The 24,140-nt window shown below is 35.8% G+C and overlaps 2 protein-coding genes across 5 annotated transcripts; one reads left to right on the forward strand and one right to left on the reverse strand.

Moving 5' to 3' along the window:
• Positions 1-10,715: 10,715 nt before the first annotated feature.
• On the forward strand, positions 10,716-17,757 carry LOC110768497 (phosphatidylinositol/phosphatidylcholine transfer protein SFH8). 3 transcript variants are annotated; one of them, XM_021972248.2, is made up of 15 exons: positions 10,716-10,917; positions 10,990-11,095; positions 11,661-11,964; positions 12,660-12,759; positions 12,852-13,118; positions 13,220-13,297; positions 13,404-13,505; positions 13,621-13,670; positions 13,937-14,036; positions 14,161-14,259; positions 14,353-14,469; positions 15,535-15,667; positions 16,568-16,971; positions 17,262-17,336; positions 17,441-17,757. In XM_021972248.2, the coding sequence occupies exons 2-15, from the start codon at positions 11,062-11,064 to the stop codon at positions 17,462-17,464; spliced, it is 1,887 nt and encodes a 628-aa protein (XP_021827940.1). In that variant the 5' UTR covers positions 10,716-10,917; positions 10,990-11,061; the 3' UTR covers positions 17,465-17,757. The 3 variants fall into 3 exon arrangements, with proteins under 3 accessions (XP_021827940.1, XP_021827939.1, XP_021827941.1); XM_021972247.2 differs by having other exon boundaries at positions 11,021-11,095; XM_021972249.2 differs by having other exon boundaries at positions 11,021-11,095; positions 14,356-14,469.
• Positions 17,758-18,636: 879 nt separating this feature from the next.
• On the reverse strand, positions 18,637-23,474 carry LOC110768493 (phosphatidylinositol/phosphatidylcholine transfer protein SFH3-like). Of its 2 annotated transcripts, none has more exons than XM_088245124.1 (15): positions 23,289-23,474; positions 22,797-22,964; positions 22,176-22,425; positions 21,966-22,065; positions 21,593-21,859; positions 21,286-21,363; positions 20,942-21,043; positions 20,802-20,851; positions 20,503-20,602; positions 20,312-20,404; positions 20,089-20,178; positions 19,708-19,831; positions 19,238-19,617; positions 19,042-19,128; positions 18,637-18,930 (listed from the first exon to the last, which is right to left on the reverse strand). In XM_088245124.1, the coding sequence occupies exons 2-15, from the start codon at positions 22,840-22,842 to the stop codon at positions 18,913-18,915; spliced, it is 1,785 nt and encodes a 594-aa protein (XP_088101250.1). In that variant the 5' UTR covers positions 22,843-22,964; positions 23,289-23,474; the 3' UTR covers positions 18,637-18,912. The 2 variants fall into 2 exon arrangements, with proteins under 2 accessions (XP_088101250.1, XP_021827935.1); XM_021972243.2 differs by lacking the exon at positions 23,289-23,474 and adding an exon at positions 23,155-23,284.
• Positions 23,475-24,140: the final 666 nt, after the last annotated feature.

The following is a 24,140-nucleotide window of genomic DNA, read 5'->3' on the forward strand; positions in this document are numbered from 1 at the left end:
TAAAATAATTTTAAGGAACACAAAATTATTTAAGATAATTAAATATCAAACATAAATAATAATTAATATAATTAAATAAGGCTAAGATACTATTTAATTGCAAATATTAAACTAAACAAACTAATTTTGTATTAAAAAAATAAAAAACAAAGTCCACAAAATAATTTAAAATAATTCATTACTATTTATTAATTAATTTATGAAATTGGTAAAAAATTTCAATACTAATTATTCACTGAAGATATAATAACTTAAACATAATTACTAATTAAAGTAATTAAAAAAGGCTAAGATATGAATTAAATTATTTTTTTGGTTGAAAAGATATTACTTAATTATCATTTTGTGCAGTATAGCGCGCGACTGTACTTTTAAAATATTCGTATATGTTTAGAGAGTATAGCCGCAGGGCTGTACTCAAATATATTTTAATCGTATAGCCGCGCGGCTATACTATTAAAACATTCGAATATATTTAAAATATTCATATATGTTTACAGAGTATAGCCACGCGGCTATACCTTTAAAATATTCATTTATGTTTACAAAGTATAGTCGCGCGGTTATACTCTTTAAATTATTAATATATTTTAAAAATATAGTCACATGGCTATACGTTTAAAATATTATAAAACTATATTTTCCACTTATTATCCTTTCTATTTGTTTTCATAAATTATTTATAAAATATTTAAAACCATCTATCTAATAATTAATAACAAATTAACGTCATATCATCGATGCACGGGTACTGTATGAGAGTCGGAAAAGGAGCCAGACGACGTTCGTTTCAATACAAGTACGCATATGATACGATACAACCCCTTTCTCTTTGCCGCAACATGATGGCTATTTGTTTTCCTACAAATTAACGTCACATCTGTCAATTATTATTAGTTGCAAAAATCCTATGCCGACACGTGGATATCAAAAATCCTATCCCAAAATATTTTTCCTCTTCGAAAATGTATATTAAATAAAATTTAAATAGTAGTTTAATTAAATTAACTAATAAATTTATATAATATACTAAAAACTATTAAAATATTAAATTTAGCCCTTTGCTGCTGGAGACACTTAAAATGTAGTATGACACTACTCCTTATAAAATCAGTTATTAGGCCATCTCCAGCCATAGAGCTAAATGTAGTCCAGGGCTAAAAATTTAGCCCCCCAAAATATTAATTTTTTAAAGAGTAGTGCATGGCTAAATTTTTCCATCTCCAGCCATGCAGGGCTATATTTTAGAGTCCTTCATATTTTATTATTTTGAGAAAAACTATGGTACAACACTCATACATTCCACAACTATATATTGTTTAATTTAATTAAACTACTGTTTAATATATTGTTTATAATTTTTTTTTAAACAACACTTGAAAACATTTGAAAAGCTAACCATATTTATTATTTTTTAAAAAAAATTGGGAGTGGGTAGGTCCAACGGTCATTTTAAAAATCTGACTACAAATTTGAAAAGCTGACTATTTTTATTATTTTAAAAATCTATATAGATCTAGCAGATGTAGCGTCCTAGGGATAGATTGCAGTTGAAAAGCAGATTATGGGTCCCACTACAAATTTGGCCCATTCCTAAAGCTGGGCTACATATGGCCTAGTTTGAGGGCTAAAGGGCCTAGTTGGAGGGCTAAAGGGCCAAATGTGGCCAAAATTTTATTTAGCTCATGATTGGAGATGGTTTTGGTATTATTTTAGGGCTATATTTAGGAAATAGCCCATGACTGGAGATGGCCTTAGAGGACTAAATGTAGCCCGGGCTAAATATATCCCTCCTCACCTGGAAATAGCCTAACATTCCTTTCAATGTATATAAGTACACTAATACCAAATGGAGGGGCTCAAAATTCGTGATTAAAATATCGGGTTGACTATGCCTATCTAAACAGACAGCAGTCCCGGCCCTGCCCAGGGGCAGTCAGTGCGACTGCCCTGGGCCCATTATTCAAGGGGGCCCCAAATTTTTATTATTATAATAAGTGTTATATTATATTATAATAAATTGATTTAATATTTTTCCATAATTTTTAGGAATAGGATATTGAGATGAATCTGAAATTTTGGAACAAAGGATCCATAACGAGAGTTTTAAAAGAAATTCTTTGATATTGGCTTGACTTGCATTCTTGAAATTCTTTGACTCATTGGTATCATGGTATGGTATCCATAGTTGGACATTTGTTTTCATTATTTAGGAATATGGAAGACATTGCTCAAAGTCTAAAAATATTTTCAAATAAATACTTTCTCAAAAAACCCAATGCTTAGTTGATAAAACAAGAAGTATACTAATATTAGTGATTAATGTGTGTAGGGCACATTTTAGATTTTCGCCCTGGGCCTTTGAAAACTCAGGACCGGCCCTGACAGACAGTGTTTAATTTTAGCAGTATTAGGTTGGTCATCTTGGATCCATCTGGTATCCCACAAGGACATGATCAATAACATTATTCTAATTCTAACAGTGTTTAATGACGATAGTTTCATCCACAAGGACAGCAGATCTATGATTAGGAAACCATGGCCGACCTTCAACCTATGCAATATTCTGGCACAGACAACAGCGACTTAGCTATTGTATGTCAATGGAATATAGAAAAGAACAAATCATTTATTCGATTTGAAGGTCAATGGAATATAAAAATTGAATTAGATGATGTGTATTATAGAAATAAAATTTGTACAATATATATAACACACAATTTGTTTCACAATATAGCTGTTTGGATGGTGTTCATACAATACCTGTTTATTTTGTAGCATGTTTATATTGTGTATAATTCATAAAATATATATTTTCTTAGCAGCATTGAGATGAAAAAAAATAGTACTTGACACTTATTTAAAGACAAGTTAGTCCAAAATTGATTGCGAGTATGCAATCAAAAGAAGAAAAGGAAATTCGTTTTCATCCTACCCAAACAAAATGGCTTCAAGTATTTCTTGTGTGTTCAATATATGGTTATTTGTTGTACTAAGTCGAAATATAATGAGATATTGGGGAAAACTGAAAAATTTTGTACATTTTTTGTCACATGAGCTAAAGACAGAAGAATACCCGTTTTTAGTGAAAAAAGACTAGACACGCCACTGGCGAGAGTCCTAAAATATAACTTAAAGGTGCTTCTTGTTAAAATTTTGGACATATTTTATGGCTGAAGATTGATATGTCAACTGTTGGCCATAAGAATATTTAAAGCCGTAGATTGACTACAGTGACTACAGTGGATCATCCTTCCTAGGGAGCGAAAATTCTACCAAACTCCAGGTGTATCGATACGTCAAAAGATACAGGCCATTGGATGAGACGAGGTTGAATGTGGAGGTACTGATTGTGTAGGTTAATTTAAAAAACAAACAAACAAAAATTGAAATGTGAAAATGTGGAACACTTTCCTCTGTATATTTCGCTCTTTGTTCCACTGTTTCTCTCTCTTCTTCGATCGCGTTGGGCTTCTTGGTTCGAACTCCGGTGGTGGGCAATCTAATGGAGTTCACTGGTGGATATCAATTGGTAGATCTATACTAGAAAGTAGAGAATTTAAACTTTTCTGTAATCATATTTCCTTGAGATACATATATATTTTCCTATGGAATTCGAATTGCATTTAGATACCATCTGTGTGTGTGACAAAACCAATTTCATGTCCAGTGGCTTGCATGAAAGGAGAGCAAAAATTCCTCAAGCCATGGTGGGTTCCAAGGTGGCAAAGCGTAATAAATTTTGATATATGGTTTTTTTAATGCAATTACCAATTGGTTAGGCGGTTTTTGCAATTAGTGTACGTAAATTGGCATGTTATTGGTAGCTTTTTGGATTTTGAGAATGAAAATGCAATAGTTATTTGATATTGAATCCAATTACCAACTCGTTACGCGGCTTTTGCAGTTAATGTACGCAAATTACCATGATATATTGGCAGCCTTTTACATTTTGGGAACGGAAATACAATAGCTATGTTGACATGTGATTTTGTAATCCAATTACCAACTCCTTTGGCGGCGTTTGCAATATTCAGTGTATGCAAATTGCCCTATTATTTGCAGCCTAATAGCATTTTGAGAATGGAAATGCAATAGGTATTGATATGTGGTTTTTGAATGCAATAGGTACTTTGATATCTGATTTAAGTGATTCAACTCATTTTTTTAAAATAATTTTCATTTGAAAAGACTAAATTATTGCCGAAAATAAGTCACATGCTGCCTACATGATTTTTTTTAATTTTAAAAAAATGGAATGGTGAACATCATTAGCATCATATGATAAATTACAAATTTTTAAAAAATAGAGATGTCATCGCTCTTAAAGTTTACTTCAAAATGACAAATTCAATAAGTTCAAGTGACATAACTAAAATATTCTCAAAATAAAATATATGTATTGACTTATGTTGAAGAATAAAAATCCATTTACTAAACCCGAATTATGAAATTTTTTATTGACATAAACCAAATTTTCAAAAAATATATTCATATATAAGTCAAACTCTCATTAAGGAATGGAGCAAGTAAAGAATCAAGGAAGTGATGAGATCGGTATGATAAGAATTATTCTCATTAAGCTGTTTACTAATTCTCATGAATCAGAACCTAAATTAATTTGATTACTAAATATGTCACTGTGATAAGAAGCATAACAAGACAAAAAAGGTAAACATATCCTAAGTAGAGATAAATACGTAAACATACTTTCCATATCCATTACTAATACGTAAACATACCCTAAGTAGAGATAAATACCACTAGACAAAAAAGGTAGTCGGTTCTAAATAATTTACTAAGCTCTATATAAAAACTGATCTATTTAATTCATTTAAGTTCTATAAATTGTGGAAATTGCCGCCACAATCTGGCAACAGTTTGTCCAAATTACTTATTTTTCTTCTATTGCTTACAAAATAAATAAGAGAAAACCAACAAGAGTTGGTCCAAGTGGAAGGGGCTTGGATCCTTTAAACAAGAGATCCTGGGTTCGATCCTAGGCGCTTGCGAATAGAGCAGACTCTGTTGGGAGAGGTCCCCGCTTTGCGCTTCACCGTACCTCGAGGGATTTAGTCTCCGCGGTCGCGCGGGGATACCCTGGGAAACCAAAAATAAATAAGAGAAATATAATTGAATTTAGACAGCTAATAAAGCATGCACAATAAGAAATTAAGAATAAATCCCTAAAGTCATCTTTGACAAATTCTTTGAGACAGATAGCAAATTCTTTGGTATCTTCCACGTAGCTTTTATCTATTGCACACAACGCACCCTTCCAAGGAGAAGAATCGAATATTAAAAAGTGAAAATAAAAAGAAATTTACTTTTCCCACTTTGCAAGTTTTTTCTTAGCGGTTTCTGCGGAGATGGCCAACAACTAAAGCAGCTGCTTCAGCCTTCGATGTACAAATTGGACGTGTTTCATGCTGAAGGCTGCTTTCTTTCATTTAAGAAAGACTACTTCTTTACTTTTTAAAAATTAACAAAAAAAACTTGTTGAAGATGAAGACATAGTAAGCATATCAACAATGGGATCCTCTCGAGGCTTGTAGCCCGACAAGGGATTCTCTTGAGGCTTGTAGCTCGAGTGGTTGATTAAAAACAGTTATTTTGCATTAAGGATAATGAATTTGTTAATTGATCACGAGTTTGAGTTATAAACTTTCTTTTATTATGATATCAATGTGATGAATTTTTATCTTTTTAGTATTTCCTTCTGACTTATGAGATTAAGTTAAGAAAAGTCATATTTACGTACCAAGGAAAAAATAAATGCCCATTTAAGTTACAATTTATGGTTCGCTAAAAAAAACTCATAATTTAATGCGTGTTTATTTGAAAATATTTATTAAAAAAAAAGCTTTTTTTTTTAATACAAACGATAATCTAAACTATTAGAGGAATGATGGTTTCACACACACACTATTAAGGTCCCATGTGATTCGAACATGAGAGTAAACCCTATTGGCATAAAATATATATATATATATATATTTAGAGAGAAATCATATTTTGTTTATAAAGAAAAAATATATGTGCTATATTCAGTTCCTCACACGCATGAACAACTCACCTTAACAACATCCTACCTGAGGAATGCCCAACATCTTTCTAGAACCCTAATGTCATACAATCTAATCTTTCAGGAAGTGACTTCTGTGGCTGCGCAAAAGAGATTCAAAGAACATAAAGATCAGTAGAATGAGAGGAAAAGATGAAGGAGAAATCATACAAAATATTACAAAAGTGAGTCCAACATTGAAAGGGCCATGCGCCGTTGGTGGGTCACCCACAAAAGCTACATATTGCCAACTTTTAGTCCTTCTCTCACTGCATGCGAAGACATGACTTTTTTGGTGTTTTTTGTTTGTTTATAAACATTTAAAATGAAATGAAATTACAAAAGAAAGGAAAGTGACAAAATGTGGGCCCCAAGCCTTAGACAAGATTTGTGAAGTTCTTTAGATTCTTTTAACCAAGGTGTAAAATATCGATGGTTCAAAAATACGGAAATTTTGATGAAAATATTGAGAAACTATCGATATTGGTAAAAATTGAGTAAAAACCACGAAAATTGTATGAAAAACTTGGAAATTTTTATTGAAAATTTTGAGGATGTTTATTTAGTCAATTATCTATTAGTTTATTACAAAAAAAATTAGAAGAAAATGCTTTGTAGATGAGTTTAACTAAATTAAGTTGATTATATAGCGAACTGACAAACACTGTAAGTGTAGAATATATGTAGTAATTAATGAAAGAAGATTAAACACACCATAATCATTTATTTATAATGATTTACTATAATATTTTACATTTTATATATTGCATGGTAAGATACATGAGTGACTTAGTACCATATAGAGTTCTCATAAGGTTCAAATTTTTTACTGTCTTCATCATCTCTATGTGTTGAGTAAGTGTATTGTGAAGAATTGAATCACTCATTATTTTAGTTACCTTTCAAGAATTATTGTTGTACAAAATTAGCTAACTTAGAAAATATTTCGTAATTAATTTCATCAAAAGTATTTAAGTGGTTTTATCACAACACTGTTTGCGAACTTTTATTCAATTAACTCCAACAATAGCATAGAGTCCATTCCTGCTAGGGTTGGGTTTTTTTGGCGACTCCAGTCATATGACTAGGGTTTGTGCAGGCTTAATAGTTGAGTGGCTTGGAGCATTCGTCTCTAACGTGGAGAGCGATTCAGTCAGTTCATGTGCGGAGGGGTTCTAAGTTTAGGTTGTCTCTAGTTAGGGTGTTTTTGTTTTCTTGGTGCTGTGGGGGGAAGCCTTCAGTGGGTGATGGCGACGATTGATGATATTGTCTCTGGGATTTCTTATTCTCTTGCAATCTCGATGGCGGAAGCCATCGAGTTGGTCGGTGTGGAAGAGTTAGGAGGGTTGAAGGTTGATTAGTTTTTGTTGGTGGGAAGGCTTCTTACGGGGAAGGCTTTTCATAAGGAGGCCTTAATAGGAACGATGAAGCCAATTTGGCACACACGAGAGCAGTTCACGACCGTTCCTCTAGATGATCCAACGAGCTTTCTATTCTCTTCCAAGTCAGACTTTGATCGAAAGAAAATTATGAGAGGTTCTCCTTGGACTTTTGAGCGTGCTTTGCTTCTCTTGGCGGCAACAAATGGGAGTGTGGATCCTATGTCGCTCTTGCTGGATACCCATAGTTTCTGGGTTAGCATGAGACGTATTCCTCTACTTTTTCTAACGCTGACGATGGGCGAAAAGATAGGCAACTATTTGGGGACCTTCTTTATGGTGGATCGAGGTCTTAACTGGGATTGCCTTGGTAGCTTTCTGCGTATTAGAGTGGGGCTGAATGTTTCAAAGCCATTGAAACGATGTGTGACGCTCAAACTGGTGGTTGAGGAACCAGCGAAGCAGTATGAGATTGAGTATGAATGATAACATTTTTCAGTTTCTTTTGCGTGAGGCTTGATCATGTGGGTTAGAATTGTGAGGAAAAGCTTTCTAAAGGCATATCTGTTGAGCAATATGGTAGGCGGAAGACGATTATAAAAGATGTTTTTTGCATTCGAGCGGACAACAATCTGACAGGCAAGCAGTTTGGGCTGCTGGGTAATTCGCATATGCAACAGGAGATTACGCAGCCTTCAACTAAGGTTGTGGGGGTGGTTCGATCGCTTGCAAATGCCTTCGTTGGGCAAGGTGGGCCAATGGATAATATGGAGGTGGAAGTGGCATGAGAAGCTGAAAGCCCTTTAGCAAATCTTTTTAAGCGGAGAATGGTGGATTCCTCACATGCACTAGGTTTGGCTGAATGCCTTTGCTCGGATGACATGCTTGAGAAGTATGGTGAGGTTCAGGGCAGTGGCTTTTTGGCTATGGCAGAGGTTACCCATGTTAGTGGCGGGAATGACAAATTCAACAAAGGAAAACAAGTTCCTTTGGAGGAGGTGCCGGTGCTACATGGGGATGTTTCCCAAGGGACAAAAGCTAAAGGGATAGAGCGTGATTGCAGAGTGGGTGGAACTCAACCTAGAAGTAGCCCTAAAAAAGGGAAAGGTACTAGGAAGGGGGTTTTGTTAGACAAAGGAGTTGGGAGGTGTTTGGTTAATTTGGGAGAGCGAGGCTGCCCAATCCATGATGGGTCCTAGGAATTGGGTCCATCACGAGAAATGACGATCCTATGTTGGAATGTTCGTGGCTTGGGCAACCACGAACATTCCGAGATATGAGATATCTTCTCAGAGATAAAAAGCCTTGTGTTATCTTTTTGTTGGAGGCTAAAAAAACCGCACGTCAAATGAAGGTGATTCAATGTTAGTTGGGTTTAATGGGGAGTTACAGTGTGTGCAAAGAAGGATTGTCTAGAGGTTTATCTTTACTTTGGCATTATGACATGGAGGATCAAGTTCTTTCTTCATCACCAGGTCAAATTGATGCAGTATTGAGGGACCAGGTTATGGGATATTTTCGGTTCATTGGGTTTTATGGTAATCCACATACGAGTTTTCGGCGACATTCGTGGGAGTTGTTGCGTCGGATTGCTGGCTCGGTGTTTGGACCACGGTTGGTGGGAGGTGATTTCAATGAAATTCTTGAGGCTCACACAAGTATCATGGGCGTCACTATCATCCTATGACACAAATGTGAGATTTCGGGAGGCTCTAGATGATTGTGGTTTGTCGTCTCTTGGCTTCCAAGGATACAAGTATACCTGGACAAATCGGTGGCAAGGGGAAGGTAAGGTCCAAACCCGTTTGTATAGACTGGTGGCCAATGTTGAGTGGTCAATGGCTCATCCAGATGCTTACACTCAACACCTAAATTCTTGGATGTCAAACTATTTACCTATTTTACTACAGTTGAACCCACCTAGATGGGAAAGGTGACAAAGGAGATTTTTTTTTGAGGAGATGTGGACCACCTTTGCGGAGTGTTAAGATACTATTACTCGCAGGTGGGAGTCAGATTCTGGCCATGTATTTCAACTTAAATTTTTTTTTTTTATAAGTACTTGAGCTTAATTAGATGACTGAATGATATTAATGGCATGTTCACTTTTGAAGGAAGAATATTGAAATTATTCCAATTCATGTTTTCCTATTTTACTAATACATGTATTGAAATTATTCCAAATTTTGAATTCCTATGTGTTTACTAATACAAAAGGAATACAAAACATTATGTGAGTTTCACATTAAAATCCGTAATACTTGACCTAATTCCTCTCTGGCCAAGTTACCTTGATGCATGAATTCTCTCATTCTCATTCTCAGTATGTAAACATGCCCTTAATTTAATTGATTTTTTTTTCATCAAATATCTCTTGCCTAATAGTATTTCTTTCCAATATTAAAAGATGTTATTTTGAATATCATTTCTTCCGTTGTTTAAAAATAATGTAAAAACAAAAAACCAATTGATCATGAAAAAGCATTCTTGGTGAACCTTCTAATAACAAGATCCTCAAAATTAAATTCCGGATAATCTCTTTTACCTATGCATACACTTCACATTTGATTGTATTTGTTTGAATCAATGCCAAAGGAAGAATTGACTAGTAGATTAGTGGTCTGAGGTTCAAATTCCATGATACCTAAGTTACGTGTGTGTAAGAAACTCCTCACACCATCTCAATTTGTATTATCACTTGTATTAAAAAAACAAATTCATACTTAGGAATTTTTTCCACATTGGACAGAAAAATACCACTAACAACAAATTTTTTAATTTTTTAAATATTTTATAAGGAACCAAAAAGTCAAAGAAAAGCATGTATAATTCTCTACCGACCAAAACACCTCCAAAAGTTAATATATCCACTCCACATTACAAAATAAAAAACAGAATACCAAAATAAATAAATAAACACAAATTAAAATTAAAATAAAAGACAAAAAAAAGTGTCAAATTGTAGGTTTGTTCCATCTCCCAACATAGCACGTGCAAAAATACAAAGAACAAAACACCATTAATACTCCCATAAATACGAATTCTCCCTCCATTCCCGGCTGACAAAATTATTAGTCAATTACTAAATAATTACAAAACCCCCCGGCCCAGAAGGCGTTTTACAAATAATTACTCCCATTTACCACTCAACTACCGCCGGCAGATTCCGTCTTCAACGCTCTTCACCCGCCACGTGTCCCCGACCCACTGGACCCCACCGCCTCCTGCAGCTCACCAAGTCCAACTATAAGTACAAATCAAACTCTTCTCTCTCATTCTCTCTTTCTCTCTCTTCGCCGTCGCCTGTTTGCGATTTTATTTATTTGTTAATTTAAAAGAGAGAGAAAAAGGAAAAAGGAATCTTTCGACAATTTCTGTGAATACGTTACAGAAAAGACGCTCCAGCTGCAGATCGGCTCACAGGGACCTTGCTGACCGATCTTCCTACTGATCAACGGCGACACGAAACCAAAGGTACATTGCTCTTCACATTTCTTGCTGTGAGATAGCTTTGGAGATTCGGGGTTTGATTTTGGCGGTTTCTAGGGTTTCTGATGTAAATGCGAGTTTTTGACAGAGTGCATTTGCGTTGATGCGTGTGGCTGATCAGAGTGTAGAATGTCAGGCCCGTTGGATCGGTTCGCTAGGCCTTGTGAGTCGTCTTTCTCTCTCCTCTCTTTGCTTTTTTGTCGGCGATATGCTGCTGGTTTTGCTTCTTGGTGTGCTTGTTTCTTTCTGCTGAATCTGTTAGGGTTTGTGTGCTCTTGAGGCACTGTGGTTGTGGATGTGTTCAGTTTGCTAAATTTGGGGGTTCCGTTTGGTTGCTGAGAAAACTCAGAAAATGAAGGAGCTTTGAATTTTGACTTTTTCTTTCCCCTTTTTGTGTGTGAGAAATGCTTGCTTGAGTATATGGCTGTTCTTTTTCTTGTGTCAAGATATCGACCTATCAAAATTTGTTGTTTTTCTAGTTTTCTTTTTAATGTTTTCCTTTTCTATTTTTACATTTTATCAGGGACCAAAACGAGCAGTCTTAGAGAAATGCGCTTTATGGTTAATTTGATGAATACTTAGGTTAAATTTGAAGTTTTAAAAGAAAGTTTCAATTTTTATGTGTAATTATGATTATGATGGTCATATTTGTATTCTCACATGTCCATGTTTTTCCAATGCATGACACTCCAGTTGTTAATGTCGATGCTATTGTTATTGTGCCACAGGTTTTGAAGGATTTTATGGTAGTGATGAGAGAAGAGAGAGGAAGTCTGATTTTGAGAACTCTGAGGATGAACGCAGGACTAGAATTGGGACTCTGAAGAAGAAGGCGATAAATGCATCTACCAAATTCAAACATTCTCTCAAGAAAAAGGGCAGTAGGAGAAAAAGTGATGGCCGAGTCAGCTCTGTTTCCATTGAAGATGTTCGTGATGTTGAAGAGCTGCAGGCTGTTGATGCCTTTCGACAAGCACTAATTATGGACGAATTGCTGCCCGAGAAGCATGATGATTATCATATGATGTTGAGGTGCTCAGTTGTTTACCTTGCGTCTTCATGTAATCATGCGTGCAAATACTTGTGGAAGTTCATAATTGGATAGATACTTGTGCCACTTGAGTGATATCCTCACTTTATGTTAAGATGAATGGGTGACTCAAACTGACCCCCCAATCAACTCACACCCATGCTTTAGATCGATTGGGTTTAGTTTTTGTTTTCTAGGGAAACAGGCAATGGTAGGATGACAAAAGTAGAGGTGCAAGTCTCTTCTGATTCTGCTCCTTTGAGCTTTAGCTTGCTATAGCTCACTCAAGTGTCACTTTGCCAATCATATAGGTGGTACCTAAATCTGGTTCATCTAAGATATAAGGTTTTCTGTTGTAGTTTATTGAAATATAGTTGCCAATTGTTATATTAATGTGGTATGCATGGTGTTAGAGGTCATATAATGTATTAGGAGAGTTGGGAGCGTATGCGGAAATAGTAACGATTTCATATCATATAGCATGTTGGTAGACAAATGTGGATGGTTTATTGAGTAAACTTTGTTCATTGATTATGATTCTATTATCTTTGTCTTAAACCCATGCTGCTTTGGATGTGCTTTTAAAGTGTACTTAATTGTTTCTATACTTTTAATTTGGTTTATACCATCTCACATCTTAGTTTTGTTTTGTGTGATACGATTTGCCAGTTTTAAACATGAAGATTTTTACTTTCAGGTTCTTGAAAGCAAGGAAATTTGATGTTGAAAAAGCAAAGCATATGTGGGCTGATATGCTTCAATGGAGAAAGGACTTTAGTGCCGACACTATTATGGAGGTAACTACGGCTGAAAGTTCATTTGAATTTGCAGGTTTTGGTACTGTTTACTTTTTTTCTCATTCCATTTACCATGTTGATGTTTCTTTCAGGATTTTGAGTTCAAAGAGTTGAATGAAGTTCTAAAATATTACCCTCATGGGCATCATGGCGTGGATAAGGAGGGAAGACCGGTTTACATTGAAAGGTTGGGTAAAGTAGATCCCAACAAACTAATGCAGGTTACCACTATGGATCGGTATGTGAAATACCATGTTCAGGAGTTTGAGAAAAGCTTTGCAATAAAGTTTCCAGCTTGCACCATTGCTGCAAAGAGGCACATAGATTCAAGCACTACAATTTTAGATGTTCAAGGCGTGGTATGTTGCCTGCAATCAACCATTTAATATAATTAATCTGCATATTCAGTGCAATCATAATGTCTATTGATTCTATATTTGTTTGCTTTAAATGTTTTTAGGGCTTCAAGAATTTTACAAAGTCTGCACGAGATTTAATTACGCGGTTGCAGAATGTTGATGGTAACAATTACCCTGAGGTGTGCAATCATTTACGTTTAAAACTTTAATTATGCAGTTGCAGATTGTCGATGCTACTTGTTATATATATTATAAATTAAAATTAAATATTCTTAATTGGTACAGACCCTGTGGCAAATGTTCATCATTAACGCTGGTCCTGGATTTAGGCTTCTGTGGAACACTGTAAAGACTTTTCTTGATCCGAGAACAACATCAAAGATTCATGTATGTAGAAATTACTTTTTCCTTGTATTGGAACTATAGCAATTAAAGTTTTGGTTTCACTGGCATGTCATGTATTTATAATCCCTTTTTTTTTTCTTTGTATGCAACATTTTAGGTTCTTGGAAACAAATACCAGAACAAGTTGCTTGAGATAATAGATGCCAGGTGAGGGGGCAGCAGTGTGTCTGTCATCTGTAATGCTATAACCTTGCTATGTTTACACACAGAGATTTAGTGTATTATTCTTGTTCTAACTGTGATGTGAATCAAGATTGTTTATCATGTGGAATCGTAGCTGAATCTGTGATAGGCAATAAAACATTGCGACCTCTGATGATTTTTGTCTTCTCTGATGATCATTATGTTTCCTATTGTTCATTTATAAATTGCACTTAGCTTGAGACTTAAAGATATTTCTTCAAAATATGCAGTGAGTTGCCAGAGTTTCTGGGTGGCAGCTGTACCTGTGCAGATCAGGGAGGTTGCCTTCGATCTGATAAGGGGCCATGGAAAAACCCTGAGATACTGAAGGTTATTTCCTGCCCTCTAGATTTCTGTTGTGCTGCATGTTCTGTTAACTTTTACCTGGTATATTGCCAAATTTTATTGCAAGTTATATTTGTTTGTTACTGATGTCATGTTCTCTTTGTTTCAGATGGTTCTTAATGGTGAAGCACGACGTGCAAGGCAAGTTGTTAAAGTTCTAAACAGTGAAGGGAAGGTTCTTGCTTATGCTAAGCCACACTATCCAATGGTAAAACGTCTATACTTTTCACTTATTGCAGAATAAAAAGTGAGTTACTTTTGCATCAGTTTTTCACATTTTTTGGGGGATTATGTATTGAAGCAGGTAAAGGGTAGTGATACATCCACTGCCGAGTCAGGATCTGAAGCGGAAGATATTGCATCCCCAAAAGCTTTGAAGAATTATTCACATCTTCGATTGACTCCTGTTCGTGAAGAGGTAGGTTTAACCTTTTCTTTATGTAATTATTATGATTAATATATTCATTTATGCTATTTGATGCTTATAACTTATTTTAACTGATTAATGGAAGAAAGGAACTTATTTTGTACAAGTATTTGGTTTGTCTCTTTAAGACTAGTTGAGAAGGAAGAAGAGAAATGTGGATTGCTTGGTGAGGTGGAAAATTTTGTCCTGTTCCGGGAAGAATGCAGGTCTAGGGGTGGGGCAATTTGGAAAGTGGAAATGTGGCTCTTCTAGGGAAGTGGTTGTGGTAATTCCCTTTGGCTTAGTATAAATAGAAACAATTAGGGTTCACCATTGAAAAGAATGGAGGCAGGAGGTGGTTTTCTTGTGGGATAAATTTTTTTGGGCATCATCGTGGCTTCGGTTTCCTATGATGGTCGGGAAATTCCATTATTTGTTATTCCCCATAGTTACTTAGAGATTGTTTTAGCTGCTTTGTTATATTAGTTGGATGAGTTTGTAGCTGTTTGTCTTTTCAAAAAAAATTGTAGCTGTTTGTTAGTTTGATGTTAAGTTTTTGTTTGAACCTTTGGTCGATTGCTTGTTCAATGTTTTATTTGATAAGAAATATACTTTACTTAATAAAGAACAATACAATACAGTGGAGAAGTTGTCCACTGGTCTAGCTAATAGATGCTAGCTACACAACGAAGATTGCAAAACAGAGCTAAGCGCGAAATAATTACATCGAAACTGATTCCTTGTTCAATGTTGTTCGTATACTTATTTTATTTATATCTTCTTCTTTTTCTTATAGAAGGATTCTAATCGAAATATGTTTGTGAGTGGAAGAATGAAAAATGGTGTATGTTTTGTGAATTTTGTCTGCATTGCATTATTTGGCAATGGCTGGTGTAGTGATAAGTGATCATTGATTAAGTGTGCTGGAATTGGTTGTGAATTAAGGGTTATTGGGTAGTTAAGAATGCATTGCTATTTAATTAACAAGTATAGACTGGAAACTTATTACTCTCTTTATTGTTGGTTGTACTCATTGTGAATTGTGTATTCTTTAATGTGGTATAATGAAATATGCAGGCTAAGGTCGTTGGCAAGGCAAACTGTGCAGGTAGCTTCTCGGGTTATGATGAATATGTTCCTATGGTTGACAAAGCTGTTGATGCTGGTTGGAAAAAGCAAGTGGCCCTCCAGAGAATCCATGCTGCCAAAGGTCAGCAAGTCTAGCCTGGTCTCTGCTGCCAATATAACATTTTTGAATTTATCTTATTGTTGTTATACGAACAATTATTAAAACTAAATAGTTTTAAGACTAAACAGCCTTAAAATGATGTTGAAATGGGAATTTATTTAGTTTAATACTGATGTTGGTATATCTAGTACTGAATTGTTCGCATTATGTATATATTAGTGTAGTTTTTGCATAACAACTTAGGAACCATGGATAGGAACACAGGAAACAGATGACTTTAACCTGAAGAAAATGCCTATTTTTTACAAAAAGAAAAAAGGACCTGAATACATGGAATACAGCAAAACTATAAATGAATCTGTATACTTCCATACGTACTATACCTTCTTCAGGAAATATTAGAAAGCACTCATCAGAATGCCGTGGTCTTGACTCTTGAGTACCAATAATTGATTTTTCTGAATTAGTTCATTACTGTTCAAACTGAGCAACCAGGCAACAACTATCTTGGTCTCTCAACAATTAGTTGAATGAGAGATTATAGATTTTTCAAGGTGCTAAGGATATTGTAACTTTTACCAAGTGTATCCTTCACAGAAATGGGAAATCTGTTTTGGAATTTGACTCTAGCAAACTCATACTTTTTCACCTCATCATTTTGCATGTTCCTGTTTTGAACTTGGGACATACCACTCCAATTCTTCCTTTACCTGTTGGCCAAGTCCAGATGCTAGATTATATGGTATTGAACTTATATAGTCACAACTAAATGCTTTGTAAAAGAACCCTTGCAATACTTGATAGTATGCTTTTTTCTTTTAGTCACAACTTATATAGTCTCTTCACCTTTTTTCTTTTAATATTTTTGTTGGTACCTGACATTATATAAATCAAGAAAATGAAATGATCTTTTTACTTCAGGGACACTTCAACAACCTGACATCCCTACAAATCCAGAAGGAATTCGAGGTCGGGTTTTGGTAGCGCTTATGGCCTTCTTTCTGACTTTTCTCACTCTCTTCCGCTCAGTGGCTTCCCGAGTAACTAAGAAGCTTCCTAACACATTGGATAATCACAATCAAAGTATTCCCAAACTCGCTTTTGATGCAACAAACAAAGAAGAGGGCCGTCCTCCTTCACCAACAGCACCATTTACTGGGGCAGATCTTCTACCCTCTGTACTGAAAAAGCTAGTGGAGCTTGAGGAGAAGGTTGACATGCTCCAAGCTAAACCATCTGAGATGCCTTATGAGAAAGAGGAATTGCTGAATGCTGCTGTTTGTCGTGTGGATGCCTTGGAAGCAGAGTTAATTGCTACTAAAAAGGTATTAATGTTTTATTTGATGTGTAGGAATACTCAACACAATGGGAGCCTTCCACCTGTGAAATCATATTATTGCAGTTAACGTATTCAACTTTGGGTCACATTGCATTTTTATTTCTTTCCAGGAAAGAATGCAATCACATGCCTTATGCAACCACATTGCATTTTTATATAAATGATGCATATGTTCAACTTTGGGGGTTTTTTTTTTTTTTTTTTTTCCGGTTGTTACTGAACTTGTTTCAGCATCTCAGAATGATGCATATGTTGATTGTGTTTCATGTGGAGCAGGCTCTACATGAAGCTTTGATGAGGCAAGAAGAGCTGTTGGCTTATATCGACCGGCAAGAAGAAGCCAAGCTCCAGGTAAGTTGACCGCACAGTCTATCCGCGTAGATTTATTCTTTTTGTTCTTTTTCTATTTCCACAATTCATGAGTTCTAAGAACTTTTCTTGCTGCTGGTCATCAGAAAAAGAAGTTTTTCTGCTGGTAGAAGTGTTGCCTGATGGAGAGAGACTCTACCGAAACAGGATTTGCTAAGCTGTTTCTCGAAGATGTGATCCCTACACGAGTACTTGACTTGACTTGACATACCAACCTTTGATCTCACAGACAATATATCATCTGAAATGATGCCACTTCTGGCTTAGTGAGAACGATACGGAAAATGACAATTGAGTTTTATTTTCTTGAAAGATGTTTGTGCAGTTTGATTTGCTTAATCTTATACCGTTTTCTGGGAAATGTTGAAAAGAGTAATCAGAGATTCGATTATAATTATGGCTATTTTGGTGCACTTTTCATCAACTATAGAAGAAAAAAAACAAGGAAAATAAGAGGAGAAATAATCGAACAAAGACTTAAAGATATCTCCACTTTTGCAACTATGGAAATGATAATGAAAGTGGAGATGGGATTGAGATGGAAGATGAGAGGGAAGGATGGGAGGGAGGACTAATAAAAGGGAAAACAAAAACTAAAAAGTGAAATCTACTTGAAATTGTTCACTTTCAAGTTTTTGTTTTCACTTTTGTTACTTCTCCCTCCCATCCTCTCTCTCAATCTCATCCTCACTCCTATTCTTACTCTCATTTTCCTCTATATTCTAGCACAAAAAATGAAAATGAAAATCTAAAATTGAAATGGTTATCAAACGGGCCCTTAGATATTCACTAAGACTTAAAAGATAATCGACCACAGAAATTTTAAAGAAAGTCATTCTGCAATTTTATACATTTTATTTAGCATAATAATGATAAATGATAATGATCTAGGGTATACCATTCAGTAATTCCATTATTTAAAGAAAGCCTTTCTAAGTTACATACCACAATTCAGTAATTCAATAATTCAATAATTGTAAGACTGAAAATTGCACTTTTACACGTGCGTGATGAGTTTTTTGAAGTGTCAATAACAATTAGTCATTAAAAAAAAAAACTGATTTGTTTTTAAATGGTTAGAATTTTCACCTAACTGTGCTGATATGGTTCCAAATACTCATTATCATAATTCATTAATGTTTCTTTTTCCTTATTTTTCTTAGCTTTCATGGTCTTCCTTTATCTGTCTATTATCCCACAAACGTTTTGCCTGTCTAGTGTTTACTCATTTTACCACCTTTTATTAGTAGAACAACTATCTTTGCACTTTGAACTGGAACTAAGCTAGACTCTGGAGAGGAGGACCCTGGAAATCTTTGTCAAACTAGAGCGGTGCCCATTTTAAGTCAAAATATACACAACTTTGAATGGAATGGCACACTGCACAATAATGTACAAAAGCTTTTTAAGTTTACAGTACCAAACTAGCAAACATAGAGGGAATGCAATTTGACAAAGCATCCATGGGGCTGACAATCGAAACGTCGCCACCAGCAGCTAACACTGAATGTTCAGTGGTTCATCCAGGGCATCCAATCGAATCACCGGAGCTATCACCTTACCATTTGAAAGGGTTCTGCAATTACAATCCAAAAAAAGAAACCAAGACGGTGAGAACACTTAACTTCATATGGAATGTACATAACTTGAACTGGTTAAGCAAAAATAAGGTATTTCAGTCACATACAAACTTGCTCCTCTTCTTCTTTTTCTTATTCTTCTTCTCAAGCAAGGCTATAAGCTCGTCTTGTCGAACAAGGGTGTCCTCAAGTGTCTACGAAAACGAAACAAAACGACAAAAATGAACATGTTCACATTTAGCTTCTGGAAATGCAAACTTCAATAGAAGAAACGAAATATATATCTTGAAATAGATGGATTACCTTCTTGGCTGCTGACAGTTCTTGTTCCAAGGCATTGACTCGGTTGAGAGCAACATTCAGCAGGTCCTCTTTCTCGGGTGGCATGACCGCGGGTTTCGAGTTGAGAGCATTCACTTTCGCCTCCAATTCGGCCATGCGTTTCATCATGTTCATGTAGTCATTGCTGGAGATGGCAGGTGCAGGCAACGGTTGGCCTTTAACCACCATTCCATTGTAGTAAACAGGGCTTCCATAGAGGGTAGCCTCAGTGAGTTTCCTTGGCATGCTTCGTGTCAATCGAACCATGGCAACAATACCCATGATAAAGGCCATGGTTGCAGAAAGTAATTGATTGGTTAGTCCTTCAGGAACCTTGCAAGCATCATGCACAGAGAAGCAATCTGTAGCATTGGAAGAAAAAGAAATATATTAGTATCAACATTTGGAAGAACAAGCATTATACTTGATTGGATTAATTTTATAATATATACCTCCACCAAGGGCAAATTTATCATAATGAACTGATTTAGGCCAAGTTGAATCAACAGTCTTGCCAACCATTGGTTTGAAGTTGTCATGCTCATAGCCCCGATTGCCCTTCTTGGCGATTGGAACCTGAAGAATAGGAAGCAAGTGAGCACATCAACTGATAAAAGGCGACTCAGCACTGCAGAATCCGCATTATTTTCTAAATGGCTGTAAAACTGAATTTCGACTGATATGAAAAAAATACGAAGGTGCAAAACCACCCCCTTGTGAGCTGAACAAGTTAAGAGTATGATGCTAAAAGTAGCAAAGACAACAAAGTATCACAGAATTGTCATGTTCCAGTCACAATTGTGAAATGTGGATAGAAAGTCTGCTAAGCTTACTTCCTTAGGCACATGAGAGAGTCTTTGATGCTCCACTTGGCAATGCACGTCAACCTCTTGAACGGGTTTCGATGTCAGAGAATCATATCTCTTCATATGGTAGCATGCAAAAAGCATACAGAAATTAGGTGATCGATCGTTTAGAAAAACTGAGAGAAGACAGTTTGAAGAGAGGCCATAAACACACAAAATGAAAGGCAAACTTGAGCCAAGATTTGAGTACCTTTGAGTATGCATTCTCATCTTCAGAGATTATCTTCTCCTCAATTCCTGACAAACTTTTCCTTGGGCATTTTCCTTCACCATTATGAACCATCTGGCTCATCAAAATAACTTATTTTAATCTTTTGTTCATTTTAGACTATGAAGGATAGACAAAAAATACTAAAATTAAAGAGAAACCAAGTAAATCACCTTAATTATATCTGGATCATTCCATGGACCCTTATCAGAACGCATACAACCACCCTTATCAGCACAAGTACATGTACCGCCCAAAAACTCCGGCAGCTCGCTGTATCAAATATAATCACAGCGTGTTATGGCACAAATTCAAAGTTAATAGGATATTCGGTTACTAAACAGATATCTTACAGCATCATGTGAATCAGAAGGCTTGCTAAACTTAGCTTGAACTAGATATAGACTAAAAGATATATGGAATGATGAAATGTGTTGAAAGAAAATATATTTTGCCCTGAAGGGATACTTACCTAGCGTCAATTATTTCAAGCAGCTTGCTCTGGTATTTGTTTCCCAGAACCTGAGTGTAATCATCAAATCGTTTAGCACCATAACATATCAAAATCATAGGTTAGCACTAGGTTAAGGTAGAGAAAAGACAAATGATTACATTGATTTTTGCAGTGGTCTTGGGATCAAGGAAAGACTTCACAGTGTTCCATAAAAGCCTAAATCCAGAACCAGCATTGACGATGAACATACGGTTGAGGGTCTACAGTGAACCAAGCTTTCAATCAGTGTCAGAAAATACGAAAACTACATGACATGCATAGCTCAGTAGGTGTGGGGTTATATCTCAAAAGGCCTCGGTGTTATTAGTAGTGGACCCACTCATATATATTTTGTCTAGTTTCTGATGTGGCATTTTTACTTTCTTCAACACATGCTAGACCAAGCAAAACCAAGAGGCTTGTTTTGTGAAATTTGAAATGATATTTACAGGATATAATATACCTCAGGATAGTTGTCACCATCAATCTTATTAAGGGTCTGGATAAGTTCCCTTGCAGACTTGTTCAAATTTTTAAACCCCTGCACATCGACCACATGAACTAAAAATTACCTCTTTTGAGATTAAAATGGATGGAAAAAGAAAAATGAAATTGTCTCCTCCAACTCTACAACAATATAACAATTATGTTTAACATCCCACACACTAGATGTGCTCACTAGCAGATCTTCAATATCTAGCTACAATCTGAAATTGAACTAAAAGCTTAGTTTGTCGACAATCTGATTAAGACACAAAGTTTTCACGTACCACTCCTTGGACATCCAGAATAGTAGTGCTCTGATCAATGTGCTTCTTTGCTGCAATGGAACATGCAGGGAATTTGCACACAAAGGTCCTCTCGAACTCCCGGACGTGGTACTTCACATAACGATCCATTGTTGTCACTTGCATCAGCTTGGTAGAATCGACTTGACCAAGCCTCTCAATGTAGATAGGTCGTCCCTCCTTATCAATTCCATGATGTCCTTGGGGATAGTACTTCAAGACTTCATCAATTTCCTTGAAATCGAAGTCCTTAACAAAATAACCAAAGGAAAGATTTAGGAAGCACAAACATAGTAGCGAACTAGAGACGATCTCCAGGATATGGAAAGTTCAATAAAAGCATATTATAGAATACCTCCATAATAGTGTCAGCACCAAAATTCTTTCTCCACTGAAGCATATCAGCCCACATTTGCTTTGCCTTCTCAATGTCAAATTTCCTGGCCCTTAAAAATCTGCACAATCGTACGTGAAAATAAAAATTTAGTAAGCAATCACATAACTAACAGAAACTCGATCATCTCTAATCGATCGTCAATGCTAACCAAAGCATGGAATAAGTAACCTTAGCATCATGTGATGATCATCATGTTTTGAGGGCAGTAGTTCTTCCAAGATAAGTGCTTGGCGAAATGCGTCCACTGCCTGTAACTCCTCTGCATCAATGTTGTCCTCAATTGGGACAGACATTACCTTGCTGTTTCTTCGTCCCTTCTTAGTAAAGGAATGCCTAAACTTGGAGGAGGCATTGATTGCCTTCTGCTTAAGAGACCCAAGCCTTGTCTTCCTCTCATCCTCAGAAGTTTCTTCGTGAACTGAAAACCAAACAATCATATTTCCAAACCATCAATAAGCTAAACAATTTCTACAACCTAATACATTTTTCATTGTTGAACCATTTTCTATATGCATATCACATATGCTATTCCCATTGTCTATGAACAAAAGGATGAGAATGCTGCTAAATAGAAAAAGAAAACGATCCCTGATTATGTTGTTTTGGTTTCCAAGAAGAAAAACTCAACCAGCAATCTTAATCTTGATTAAGGAAATTTTTTGAAATTATGATCTTACTCCTACAAGATGCAAAACATTTACAACTCCAACATTGATTAATTTCATTGAAGCTTTAAGGTTGAGTAGAATACATGTAGACAAAAATATTGGATTTGTTGCAACAACTTACCAGGTTTAAGGTGTCGGTCAAGAGATCCGGGCATTGTGTCACACATGTTGATATCTTGCAAGGTTGCTCTACCTTTGAGACAGCCGAACGATAGGATAGTCAAGCACTCATATATCAAAACTTGCTCAAACTAGAGCCCTCAGGGGATATAGCCTACACCTTAATAACCTTGTACACCAAAAAAACCAAAAATATCAAGAAACCAAAACATTCAAGACAAAGCCAAGGACAAAACATTAATCTTGTTAGCACATTGAAAGGGTAATGTTCTCTTGCCAAACTTATGTTGTCAGACCGTGAATCTAAACCACATATTCATGCATTGATATATTTATCGAGAAAGAAACATGACAATTACCCAAAAGAAAGGTAGCTATGGAGATTCAAAAAGTTGAGGAATCAGAAGCTAGCTAGCATATGAATGGGATATGGAGAGAGAGAGAGAGAGAGAGGAAAACAAGAGTTGGGTGTAGAAGGGGAAAGAATGATTACCTTTGTGACAAAATGTAGGTGGCCAAGAGAGAAAGTGGTAAGCATATATATGACCCCGGATTTCTCTGGAATTGGACGGCCAGAGAGACAGCGAGGATGACATGACTGATTTAGAAAAGAAAGATTGGCACCAAAAAAGAGAGATTTTGTCTCATCTTTCCCATTGACTCTGTGCAGTGCATGGTGACCATTTTTGTTGTTTTGGGTTTCTGGTGGCAGTGAAAGAGAGTATGCGAAATGCAAGCCACTCCGTTCGTTCTCTTTCTTTTTCCCTCGCACAAAGTAAACTAACTTTTCCTAACGGCTTCCACCTTTTCCCACGCAAAATCTACTACACAAATTTCTTGATGATTTTATCTCTTTTTTGTTATGTTATTAAAAATGATAAATAAGGAAATGTGACTATTATCGGCATTGCTTGAATTGTAATTTCCTTATGTTCTTTTTTGTCTCGGATGAGTGTACGATGACTTTTTTTGGAGTGCCGATATTAAAAAGAGCACTTATTAGATTGAGAGAAAAGTATCATACGGGATTAGAAATAGATTTTATCTATTCCTTGATCTGCATCCCTTACTCTAACCATATTAATTTGACCTACATAAATTTACATGAAAATCTGAGATGCTGGTTTTTAAAAGTGGTTTCGTGTCATTTGCTTCTAGGGTTTATTCTATTTTTAGTCATTAGAACTCCTACTCAGTTGGTTGTTGAAGGTTGGAGGAGATAGTCAACCACTTTTCTTCTTTCTTTTAAGATATTGAAGTCATGCACCTCTGGATATTGTGAATTGTGGTGCTCCACTAAGTTTTCATCGTGGTGCTTTGCAATTGTTCTGCCAGCTGCTCAATT

Source organism: Prunus avium, chromosome 8 (assembly GCF_965620075.1).
Source record: "Prunus avium chromosome 8, drPruAviu1.hap1.1, whole genome shotgun sequence".
NCBI classification, from domain to species: Eukaryota; Viridiplantae; Streptophyta; class Magnoliopsida; order Rosales; family Rosaceae; genus Prunus; species Prunus avium.